The following is a 13,166-nucleotide window of genomic DNA, read 5'->3' as shown; positions in this document are numbered from 1 at the left end:
GTAAAACTTTTCCCCTAGCTTCTGTGTTATTCTTACTTATTTGATTCTTACTTGGGGTCAGAAATGAATGAGCAAAACTCAGCTTCATCTCCTTAGTAGTAAATCCATCATAGGCAATGTATATTGTTACCATTTGCAAAAGAATATAGGTGTGCTTAACACATTTATAATTTTTGGTTCATTCTGGAAATGTTCAGCTTCCATCCCTCTCATTTGGAACTTGATGCACCTGCTCAAAGCTCAACACAAAGATGTTTTGAAGAATGTTTTCCAGAATGTCTAGCTTCCATCCCTCCATATGCTGTCACAATCACAGGACTCTTGGTAGCTAACAAGAACACACAACAGCATATAAAATATAAGAATAAATCAATGAAAGCAAAACATCTGCTTCGAGGTTCAAATGCTTTGCATGCTGACCTAAAATCTCTTTAGAAAAACTATGCAGAATTCCTCTTTGTCAAACCATCAGTAATACAACTGCAATAGAGACAGGATTAGATAACATTTTTAAAACTCTAAAGGAAATATTCTGAGGTTTTCAGAATGCCAAATTTACTAAAGAATCAAAGATCTGCCATAAGAATTTTAGTCCCGACTGCATATATTGTATCAATTGTTAGATATGATAAGATTCTATCAATAAAAATAGTTGCTTTTCACTTTTAATCTCTAAATCAGGATTCAAGTGCCAGCAAGCATAAGAAAGGTTATTTATTAGAGTGGTACACCGCACAATACTCCTGTCTGTCCTGTTGATTTCAGGACTACAGGATTAAGCCTTAAATAAATAACATGTATATTGTATCTAAAATAAATATATAACTTAAAATGAAGCATCTTGTTAAATATTTTTCAGATTAAATAAAGTTCAAAAACTAGATCTCTTCAGGAGAGTTTTTCACAGTTTTTCAGAGCAGTATTCAGTAACAGTTTTGTAAAGAATCCAGTTGCCTGGTTCATTGTTTGCTTGGTTCATGCCAAAGTCATTTTCCACTTGTAAGAAGACAAATTTCAAATCTTCTTGGGTGTAGCTCCACATTGTGAACAAGTCCTCTGCGAATAAATGTGGTTCTCTCACAGAGAATTCTTTCAATTTGGAGATATGATTTGCTTCTTTAACAAAGCATTATCTCCTTGAAAACAAAGTTGTTCTCATTTGTATAAGTTCCTCTTTAAGCAGGTCCTAGAAAGGGTATTATCCATTCAATTGTGAATGTAGAACTTGTTTCACTGCTTAAACCTGGATTTGTAATAAAAAGATACCTCAGGTTAAAATAAATCAGTTACACAACATTTGATTTATAGTACTAATTTTTAATGACTCTACACTATAATGTGTACAGCTATCTCCAAACAGAATTAGAATGAACCAGAGGTATTTCAAGGTTAATGCAGACTAATTGGCTGGAGGCTTATATTGGTGCATTCTCATGGAGTTCAGCAGAATTAACAACATTCAACCTGCTAACTTCTTACAACAGATCCGGTTATACTCTCTTAAAGGATTTAATCTGATTAGGGGAATCCCATCAGAGGATTATGTTTATCTTCAAAATCCAAGATCATCTTAAAGGAAATGGCCTCCAAGAAAAACCAGAATATTTACTATTGATACTCTAAAATGTGGCCTACAGCAGCTGAAGGAATGCAATGGAAATGGGAAAAAGCAGCTGCCATAGAATGGCAAAGAGGAGTAAATAATGAATATGAAAAAAAAATGCCCCAGCTGCAGAAATTTTCAGGAAAAAATGGTAATGTACCTGGATTTATGGAGATTCTCAGTCATCCAGGTCATGGTTGTCTCAAGGGTAATTTTCTCCAAAAGGCAATTCGACTTTCTGGTTTTTATTTTTGTTTTTTGAAGACTCATCCAGGAAACTTCTTGAGCTCTGACTGGATGGTGGGAAATGGAAGAATTTATACTTCTTGCAGACAGCTGGACAGGTGACCTTAACCCACTAAAAGAATGCAAATGTCCTGCTGTCTGCAAGGAGTATAAATCCTTCCATTCCCCACCATCCAGTCAGAGCTCAAGAAGCTTGGATGAGAAGCAAAATGTCTTCAAAGGAAAATCAAGAGAGTCCAGTTGCCTCTTGGGAAAAAGCACCTTTGGGACAAGTGCCTGGGTTGCAATAGCAAAGTCTGCCCTGTGAGGCAGACAAACTCAGAAATCAAGACTACTTAGATTTCTGGAAAGATCTATATCGTTGGTAGAGTAAAGCACAGAAACTAGAAAGCCTGCTAAAGCAGCTCTCCAGATAATCTTGGACATGGCATAATTAAGGCTGATTTACTCTTACGCTTTTCCCTCCCTTGAATGAGGTGTCTCTTTTGTAACAGTTCTGTATCCTCTCCCATGCCTCACAACTAGTTCATCACAACTAGATAGATTCCAGTGATGTAACAGCAGAAACAATCAGTAACATTTACTCTGGATGCTCAAAATTGTTTCTTAAAAAGTCTTATGATTAACCCAGTATGAAAAGCATTCTTTTTTATGTTGAACTGCCACATGAGAAAAAAGAACCAACACATGAAATGGTCCAGGGGTGTCAAGCTCAAGGCTCGGGGGTGGATCCAGCCCACGTGGCCAGCCTGGAAACAGCAAAGGACTGGCCCGCAGTGCCTCTGCCAGCAAAAATGGAGCATACCCTCCCATGCCCAATTTTTGCCGGCAGAGGGCTGCAAGAAAATGGAGTTCAGGAGCCCATTTTCTCTGGGAGGTAGCTCAGGCCGCCACAGGCACCCCGACATGAGTGACATTGAGCTGGTCACACGCAACCTGGCTATGCCCACCCCAGCCCCCTGAGGTCAAACACAACCCTGATGCAGCCCTCAATGAAATCAAGTTTGACACCCTGAAATAGTCTCTCCTAATATCAACAAACAGAAGGCCATGTTTACCCAGATATTATATTCTGAAAGAGTTACCTTGTAGTTCTTGGACAGTTCATTGATTGACAGTGATACCCAACTTAACCTTCTCTTCATTCTCTACATCATATACTCCTTGTTTGTGACATCTAGAAAATTGGAAAAAGAGGAGCCAAGATTAAAACCAATTCTAAACTTACACAGATATTCAAAGAGGACCTATGGTTGTTCCATCACTAATCTTGAAAATGTAATATGGGAAATCCCATCCTGCATTTTTGGGATAGAACCATCACAAAATATTGAATTCTTTGCACTAAAACTAGACTTTAAGTCCTTTACCAGATGGTTCATGTGAGGTGTCCTGATTGCCACTCAATATTTAAAAAAGTAATGTAATTTCTAAAGTCATATGTCAAAGCAGAAGAAAAAAAACAGGATTCAAATTCTCTGCATGTTTTATCAACTATTTGTTATAAAGATATAATCTGCCTTTCTCAGAAGTTGTATTAAAATCAAATTAAGGCAAAATATAATAATAAAAAAACCAGTTAAACTCTACTATACTCTGTAGAAAGGCTTAGGCAAATAGAGTATATCAGTTTAAGTTTCCATTCAGAAAAGATCCCTAAGGCTGATGGGAAGCTGAAGCAGGCAGGAGCTACAAACCTCTGTGCATATTTAATATAACTTACTGGACCTGTCAATCTGTTCTGAAGCTCAGATCTCGTAAGATAAAGTTAAAGGGTTCCACTGCCAGTTATGCCCAACTCTAAGGGCTAGTGCTCATTTCCAATTTACAGCCAAAGAGCCAGCATTGTGCAAAGACACTTCCATCATCATGTGGCCAGCATGATTATATGCCAAAGGAGCACAAGAATGCTGTTACCTTCCCATCAAAGTGGTATCTATTTATCTACTTGCATTTACTTTTACTGCTAGTTGGCAGGAGCTGGGGCAAGTAATGGAAGCCCACTCCGTCATGTGATACTTGGTCTCAAACTGGCAACCTTCTGGTCACAAGCTCAGTGTCTTAACCGCTTAGCCAATATACTCCTTCAGATTCCATAGAAATCCTAAAATTAATTTGCTTTTGAGACATTCAGAAAATGGTCACAAAGCACATGCTGGATTTCTATTATCAAAGGGCTATAGGCTAGGATAAGAGGCTATAGATAAAATATAAACCTCTCAGAGAGCCTTAGGAAAACAGAGATTATACAAATAAATGCATACATTCTTCCTTCATGAGACCAGACTTCCAAATCATCATAAGATGAAGGCAATTCTATGTCTCCACACATCTCAATCCTATTAAACTACTTGCCTCAGCATCAATAATACTGCAATGATGATAAGACACAGGGATGACAGAATCACTGCTGTAACTGCCAGGATAGTTGTACGATCATAACCATAAAAGCGGTTTTCCACTGGAAGGCTAAGAGCATGGCACCTCTCCCCGTGGTAGTCTTCTTGGCATCTAGGAATTAAGAATTTTAAAAATCAATACATGAAGCTTATTCCATAGGGCTGTAATAACATTTATAAGTGATACACTTGGCTACTTCCATCTACTGTAAGTTTAATGGTGGGGGGAAAACTTTGTTCCCAATGTACAATTCATCAAGTCGCTTCTCTACTTTTTTCTTGTTGAGATTTTCATTTCTGACTGTAAAGCACACCCTATACAGATTATTTTATATACTGACATCCTAAACATTCATTCAAGAGTGAAAAAATATTTACAGTCACCCACCCACTCACAAATTAATTCTACAAAGGTTTTTTTCAGAAGATTTCTGAAAATCTATTTAGGTTTTAACCAGGCCAAGCTGCAGAGGATACTCTTATAATTTGTTATAATTGTTATTTAGAATTGTTATTGTTTTCTTTATTTTATGTGTGGCATCTATTATTCTGTAGAACTGTTATTGTACAAGGAATTTATAAAATTACAGTACACATGCCAACTTGCAGCCCCAACAGGGAGACAGGAAGTATCTTTATAAGGCAGAGGTAGACAAAGTGATGCCCACGAACATTAATGTGCCCCTGACACCCCGTCGCCTCCCAATCTTTTTCAAATATTATTTTAATATGAAGAATACCACGTAGACATGTAACTTATTTTATTTATTGATTAGCTCTTGGGCCACTTGCCTCTCATATCTTGTTAATTGGGAGATGCCCCAAGAAGCTAATTTACCTTCCCGCCAATGCCTTTTTTCTGTGTGGTTAGCCACGCGTGGTTTTCTCAGAAATCTGTTTCTTGTGGAATTGGCCACCTCATGAGTTCAACTGTACCTGTTGCATATCCCCCTGCTGTAAGGCCTAAACATTTATTCTTCAATGATCAAAGAATAGACTTAGCAAGATTATTCATAGGTTCCCAGTTCTGACTTGCTGATTCATACTTTCTCACTGATTATTTCTCACTTTATTGCTTCCCATAGTAAGAAAAGTTAAAATATTTCTTTCAGGCAGAAATATTCTTCCTAAAAAGAATGTATTTGCATGACATGCTAAACCATACTAAGAGTAGGCTTAGTTTCAAAGTCACAAATAATACGTCTGTAAATACTTGTAACATTTTAAATTCTATGTGCATGCATACATAAGCAGACACACACATCAAACTCACATTTGCAACTGGAAAGTAAGTTTCCATTTACATACTGTAATATAATAGCAATATTAGGATGATTCATAATGCTGCTTGGTGAATTTTATAGCAATGTTTGTCCTAATGAAAGGTGTACATTTATATAGAGAACTGTTGCATAAGTTTTTTTCTGTTTTAATTTCATTGTGTATATTCTTACCACCCCTTCAAAGAGAGCAAGGTCAAGAAACTGGAACTATTAAGAGTCTTGGATAATGGTTAGGATATTGTAATATAATCCTGAAAGCTGTCAAAGCTTTCTCTACTTCAACATATACCTGACACAGTCAAGGTGAGGATAGTTTTAACATGTTTTCTCATGCTTTCTATTGTTCCAGGACCTGGATATGAGATATGATAATATCAAAAGTGGTTTTTATTTTGAAAAGTAACTGGACTTATTTTTGAGGAAAAACAAGACGTTTTGCTTCCTATCCTGGAAGTTTCATCAACTGTATTGGATGGTGTTGGAGATGGAAGGACAATTAGTGACAATTGAGATTAGTTGGAGGAAATGTTAGGTTCTGACAGAAAGTGAGGAGGGAATGGAAAGATTGTATTTTCTTTGCAGTCAACTGGTCTTAACACTCTCTGAGAGCCATTGTGGTTACTTGGGGTTTTACCTGTGATCTCAGGGTCACCTGAGTCAGAGGTGTGGAATCTTCTTGGAACAGCCAGTAGGACTGCATTGTAGACCTGGGATAAATTGAGGGTGTCTTATCCTTCCTCTTCTGTTGAGAGAGGGCCGCTCAAGGTCAACATAAATGGTCCCTTTTACCCCTCCTTCAAACCAAAGTTCCTCTCTATACAAAATGTGGACTTTGCTGTCTTCAAAAGAGCGACCTATGTCTTTCAAATGCAGAGAGACCACTGACTCTTGTCCTGATGGGATAGATTTCTTATGTTGTGTCATGCACTTGTGAAGTGATTGCTTTGTTTCACCAGTGTACAGATCTGCACATGCCTCACTGCATTGTATTGCATATCACACATTGCTCACTTTGTGTCTAGATGTTTTATCCTTTGGGTGGATAAGTTTCTGCCTTAATGTATTCTTGGGCATAAAATGTACAGGTATGTGATGTTGATTGAAATTCTTCCTGAGCTTTTCAGATATTCCAGCAACATATGGAATGACAATGTTGCTTCCTTTGTTATTCTCTTCCTTGTGTGGAGTAGAGGAGCTCATGCTGGTTCTTTTTTTGGATTTGATGAAGGCCAGTTGGGATATCCACAAGTTCTGAGGGATTCCTTGATGAGTTTTTCAAAGTAAAAACCACTTTTGATACAACTATGACCTGGATAACTGAGAAGCTTCATAGATACAGCTCTGATGAGAGTTAAATAATGCTTTATTTCGCCTTTTGGTTCTAAGTATAGAGGTGCAGTGGCAAAACAGACACAATTGTTCCCATTACATTTTAACAGCTCCTGCTATTCTTAATCTTTTTTTAATGAGAGTTTCAGTATACAAGTCTCCTCTCTTATTATCAGTATGAACTTCTAATTCACTTCACTGGAAAATAAATCTGCAATACAGCCATGGTTTTCTCTGTATGCAATTAATTACAGGATATAAATAGTATAAGTAACTTACATACAAGATGGAGATTTAAGTTCCTTAATATATTTGCATTTTCCATGAATACAATAATCCTTGTATTTCCCCAAGCAGGGATCTCTTTTCTTTCGCTTTCCTTTTCTCCTTTTCTTCCCTCCGTTATTTGGAGTCACAGATTCTTGCGGCTTGGACATGAAAGCAACTGGAAAAAGAAGGAAAACACTAATTTTATGTATTAGAATATTGAAGCATATCCCAGGCATTGTAGCTCAAATTGGCTTAGGAATATTAGCACTAGCATTTTTTTTCTAGAAAATTATGATGGACCTCTCTCCTTAAAATGGGGTTTAATAAATTTATCTCTCCCCTAAAAATGGGGTTTCATCTAAATATTCATGGTAAGATGAACAAGCTATAACCTTGTGTTCTCCCCAAATACATTTTGCAAAATGACCAAGCTCTATGTTGTCCTTTGGATACAGCCTATATTGCCTGAATGACGTTGAAGAATTCAAGTAGGATCCCATTTGAGACTCACATAAGCACATTGATTCCTATTATCTCTAATCAGAGTGTAACCTCAAGAGCTTTCTGGCATTATTGCAATTTTCAGTTATACATTTAAGATTCATACACATATTCAGAGCGTTCAGAAAAGGCATACGGAATTACATATGCCAAAGTTTGCTTTGTTCATGCCGATCACCAGAATGCAGAGAAGCAAGAGATTGTTCTGCTACTTTGCCTTTAACTTTTCTGGTTTTTTTCCTAATGCTGTTCACCGTCCTCCTAAAGTAGGTCTGACCCAGTTAACCAATGGCTGATTTATGGCATGCTAAATTTACAGTGGTGTCATGCATAAATTTAAGCTGCTTTCCCCATAGAACATGTTATTAAAAAAGGACAACATGCATCAAGAAAACGGCAGGACAAAATCCAAAGGAAAAAAAAAAAGATTCAGAACTCTATTTATATTGTTCCTTCTGCAAAACAAAAGAGAATGTACCATTGTGTAAAATTATAATTAAAATTTGTTGATTTTCATTGTGTAGTGGTTGTGCTTTGGTAGTTCCATGAAACCAAGCTTGAGGCAGAATAGGCATAACACATTCAGCAACATAACTGGCAAAGCAGTGGTGGGATTAAATTATTATTTTTTTACTGCCAGTTCTGTGGGTGACTTGATAGGTGTGGCAGGGGAAGGATACTGTAAAATCTCCAGTCAGAGCTATTATATTTGCCGGTTCTCCAAACTACTCAAAATTTCCACTACCAGTTCTTCAGAACTGGTCAGAACCTGCTGAATACCACCTCTGTGGCAAAGTAAATAGCTAAGTTGTTTACTACAACAAAAAGAAATCATTCTTATTGAGCAAACTTGCAATTGCTCATAACTCCCACTAGGTAATAATGTTAGGAGGCATGATTACCTAATCTCAAAAACACTAAGCAGAGTCAGACTTGGTTTGCATTTGGATGAAAGACAACCAGGAAGCCCTAGGATAGTAGATCAGAGGAGGGAGTTGAAAAAACAAGGAAGAAAGCAACAGCAAAGCATTTCCATGGGGTTATCAAGAGTAGATGAGCTTCACTTGAGGAAGTTTTTACAGTATAGATCATGGGTATCAAACTTGACTGTGTCACGTGACATATCATGATGTATTGTGATGTTTTTTTGCCTTTGCAGGGTGGGCATGGCCTGGATAAATCAGTGCTTATCATACTGGACACCTGCTACAGATCCTCACCAGTGGTGGGATTCAATTTTTTTTACTACCAGTTCTGTGGGCGTGGCTTGGTGGGCATGGCAGGGGAAGGATACTGTAAAATCTCCATTCCCTCCCCACTGCTGGGGGAAGGTTACTGCAAAATCCCATTCCCTCCCCACCCCACTAACCTGCTTTCCAGCTCCGTTCTCCTGTGCAGGGCAACAAAAGAAGACCCAGCCAATCAGCTGGGACATGGGAGGCAGAGAAGAGATGAGGCGGGGCCAGTCAGAGGTGGCATTTGCCGGTTCTCTGAACTACTCAAAATTTCTGCTACCGGTTCTCCAGAACTGGTCAGAACCTGCTCAATACCACCACTGATCCTCACCTAGTTCAACTAGGAGAGGGTATTGAACTATTCTATTATCCACTATATATCTATTAGATCTCCAGAAATGTCAATGAAATATATAGCACATTCCTCAAAAATCAGAAGGAAGGCAGGAGCACTTTGAGTTATTTAATCTGTACACACACACACACACACACACACACACCAGCAATTAAGGACTCTCAATGACTAAAACAAACAAGTCATCTGAGTAGACATTCTTAGCTATATGGAAAGTCTGGATCCAAAGATATGCTGAATAGTCAACCTAGTTAAGAAGAGCAGCTCAGTGTTCTTCCCACACATTTGCTATGACTATTTCATGGGCATCAATATTTGGCAGAAAGCATGCTAGGGTCTCAAGACATAAATAGGCAAAGAGGATGAAATGGAAACCCAAGCTCGACGCCCCCAGATGGTACAACTTCGCCCTAATGACTAAACTCAGTAAGGTAAGAAGAGGCATAGTGTGTGGGACAGGAACTGTGAGTCATTTGTGGATCCTCTCATCAATTGACAGCATTTACTGACTGGAAAATTAATACTTCTGTCTGGACAGACCCACATATAAAATAATTAACATGTGGGGATAAGCAATAGATTCTATATGGCCAGGACCATTATTCACCAGCTAATCCTTTCTCAAATCTCCCAGTTTAATTCTATACAACAGCGAAAATGCCAACTAGGCTTACTTATTTTGTTATATTTAAGAATATTGTTGCCATGGATATCAATGCTAGAAAATGTTTCCCAAAGATGAAGGAAGTTTTGTCAATAGGATGAGGAGGGGGAAAAGGGAGGGAAATAATGATCTCAAGTTTGCAGATCCTTAGAGGAAAATTAGTGAAAGAGAAAAAATAAGCACCAAAGCATATTACAGCTCTATAAAAGTGAGAGCACCAACTAGCAGTAGATTATATAGCTGTTTGGTATTGCTCTGCTACTCAAAAAGTAGAACAACATACATGCTATAAGTGGCAGGATTTGTGGCAAACAAATGGCAATATTTCACTAGAGCATATGAGTGGGAGAAGTAGCAGTTCTAATAACAGATAAGAATTATAATGTGTGACTGACTGAAACAAGGATCTCTAGGGTAACAGTTTGGAACATATAAATGAGAAATGATTACATTATCAATCTGTTCTGACATCAAGCAAATATGACAAGAATTTCCACAGAACATTTCATTGTAATTCCCTTGCTTGTTCTTAGGAATCATTCCTAAACATTTAAAGCAGTACAACAAATATGTGGCATGGCTATCATTGAAATACAGATGCTTTAATTTCTATTATCCTATTATTCTATCATAAAAGTACAACATATGGACTTGCTTTATAGTTCATCCCGAAATAGATTTACTTATGTTTACAATTTAAACATTCCCTAGAATTTCCTTGGCTTTTTTCCAGTTCTTTAAACAGAGATAGGATCAAAGACATCACACACACAAAAATAACACAGTAACATCTTTCACTTATTTATTGAATTTCAGGTTGCCTCTGCTGAGATCCTGTCTGCCCTTCCTTTTTCAACTATTTAAAACTGAATGAAGTTATTAGGAGCCAATGTTGTCCTTTATAGTAAAATCGTATTCCATAAATTGGAATAATATCCCAAGTCTTTGAAGATATTCATCAACCAGCATCAGCAATCCCAATTTCTGTCATTCAAAAACCACAAGAGTTCAAAAGTTGTTCAAAAGTTACTAACCTGATATAGGTTAGTAAAATCAGTAACCACCAGCCTATATAAGTAAAATCATTGATCTCTAGAAATAATAGATATGCTCCTTCTCCAGAGAGCATTCAAGGTAACAGTCTCTACCAATGATTGCTCTCAGTGAGGATCCATGCACTCATATGTATGCTGCTTGCAGCTACAACCATTTGTACAGTAATAGGGAAATAATAGCATTCTGAGCCATACCTTGAGGGAGATCACTAAAGGTATCTCCTTTGGATAACGAAACGTCTCTCTGTCCTATATGTTCCAAAGCTTTTGAGGATGGGTGGAGATGGAGATTTGTCAAGTTGTCTCTGTTTTCTCTCCTGGGAGTTTCATTCTGGAGTAAGTCAGTCCCCTCTCCATTCACCAGGATGGCACAAGCTACAAATAGAATTAAGGACATTTCAGTAATCTCTCAAAAAAGAAAGAAAATCTAGACATTCTAATATTACCAAATGTTGGAGCCGAAATCCAAAATGATTTAAACAAACCTGAAATTTGTCATGTAATTCTCTCACAGACTAGCACAAATCAACTTACATTGCAGGAGGAGCAAAGCTATTTATAGAACCACAGTGCAACACAAAAACAAAGGCATGAACAAAACAAGATATAAATGAAGGCCAGATTCACTTACATGTGAATGGCAAACAAATGCACTAAATATAGTAGGTGTTCTCATATTTTCAAACTACATGCCCAGCATACACATACACAAACATACTCTGCTCCTACTCCAATTTTGTAGCACAAGTGCAGCATAGGCTGGGATGCTTCCATTCTTCTGAGTGACAGTTTGCCTAGTAGACTCAGGGACATAGATAGCAACTAGTGGAAAAACATTCTGATCTGAAAATACTTCCAAGCACTTTTTAAAAATTAGGATAAATTTAACCAACAGAGAATCGACATTGTTATAAACTTCATATAATTTAAAATTGACATTTACTGTCTCTCAAATGTTCCAGGGAATTCAGTAGGGGTAAGGGGACTCAAACGCATCCCTTTACTATATAAATAAAATACACCCATCCCAGCGATTCAATGCTATCATGTAGCCCTATATTAGTTATCAAAACAAGCTAAATTTGGCAGTAGTGGAAAAAGAAGCCCTGACCCGGCAGGCAGCTTCTCATAAAACCGCCAAGCAACTGTGTCAATGGACTACCAATCATGTTTTATTTTATTTTCGGTACCATTACCAGGCAGAAATAAGTCTCGTATTGGCTTAAGCGAGAGCATGTACTGCGACCAACGCAGCGTCGTAACTTAGAGCCCCCAAGCTATTTCGTCCACGCAGCGACCCCCTCACCCTCCTTGCAGGACAAGGTGCGTTCTCCAACATTCACGATCAGGACTTGTGTTTGCGTCCATTCGGGCGCAAAGTCCTCCCGTCTCCCCCGCTTACCTGCCGCAAGAAGAATGCTCGAAATCATCACCGCTCCTGGCAAGGCTTGCCACCGCCGCTCGCTTCGCTCCTACCGGGCCCGACGGAGGGGCTTCAAAGGAAGGCTTTTTCCTGGACTCGCTTCTTAAGGCGGAGCGCGCCAAGTGGCCGGGCCGGGCCGGGCTCGTCTAGATGTCGCGGCGACTGTTCCCGGGATCAGGACAAAGCAGACGCCCGTGCAGCGCGTACCGCCTACTGCCTGCCTGATTCGTACAGTCCCCCTGCGCCCCAAGGAAGGCAGCTCCCAACTGGAGGGGCCGGCCTAGGCTAGGCAGGGTTCGTCAGTGAACGCCACGCCCACTCCCTGGGCGCGAGCGTGGGCCCTCCTGCGGTGCGGTCTCCGGGAGGAGTCCCTCGCCCTGCCCTCGGGCGCGGCTGCTTCCTCGCCCGGTTCCATTTCCTCGGCGAAAATGGCGCTTCCCCGACTTTTGGCCGCTTTTGAGAGGGCCGGAGTCTACCCTTCGCTCTTTGGTCGGTCATCCTCTGAATAGTAGGTGCTACAGGTGGAACTGTCCGCGCCCGCTCGCATTCTGAGACATTAGCAGTTTCAAGAAACCAACAGAGTTCAGTTCCCTCGCGGGGGTGTGTATCCCCTTTTCCGACTGCTAATACACACTTAGGTTTTCGTAGTTTAAAAATACATTATGCTCTTCAACGACATCATCTACGAAACCTGGAATGGTCATGACCTACCTTATCGGGATGTTTTCAGGATAGTGAAAATCAGAAAATGTTGGTTACAGACTCTCAGTCCGGAGTTGGTATTTTGTACTGACTTTTAAACT

General features: G+C 39.1%; 1 protein-coding gene across 1 annotated transcript; it reads right to left on the bottom strand.

Annotated features, from left to right (window-relative positions):
• Nucleotides 1-699: 699 nt before the first annotated feature.
• On the bottom strand, nt 700-12,667 carry HBEGF (heparin binding EGF like growth factor). Its single transcript, XM_026672581.2, has 6 exons — nt 12,343-12,667; nt 11,136-11,315; nt 7,140-7,305; nt 4,205-4,360; nt 2,935-3,026; nt 700-1,243 (listed from the first exon to the last, which is right to left on the bottom strand). The coding sequence occupies exons 1-5, from the start codon at nt 12,368-12,370 to the stop codon at nt 2,954-2,956; spliced, it is 603 nt and encodes a 200-aa protein (XP_026528366.1). The 5' UTR covers nt 12,371-12,667; the 3' UTR covers nt 700-1,243; nt 2,935-2,953.
• Nucleotides 12,668-13,166: the final 499 nt, after the last annotated feature.

Source organism: Notechis scutatus, chromosome 3 (assembly GCF_049901735.1).
Source record: "Notechis scutatus isolate UNSWTSFEM ecotype Mainland chromosome 3, rNotScu1.2, whole genome shotgun sequence".
Taxonomy (NCBI): domain Eukaryota; kingdom Metazoa; phylum Chordata; class Lepidosauria; order Squamata; family Elapidae; genus Notechis; species Notechis scutatus.
This window is presented reverse-complemented; position numbering and strand designations above follow the sequence as displayed.

Coding starts and splice junctions, on each gene's coding strand:
- HBEGF (XM_026672581.2), bottom strand. CDS start 12,370: ATGATTTCGAGCATTCTTCTTGCGGCAG. Junction 4,361..7,139: donor CTTAAATCTCCATCTTGTAT/GTAAGTTACTTA, acceptor CTTAATTCCTAG/ATGCCAAGAAGACTACCACG. Junction 3,027..4,204: donor GCAGTATTATTGATGCTGAG/GCAAGTAGTTTA, acceptor CCAATTTTCTAG/ATGTCACAAACAAGGAGTAT.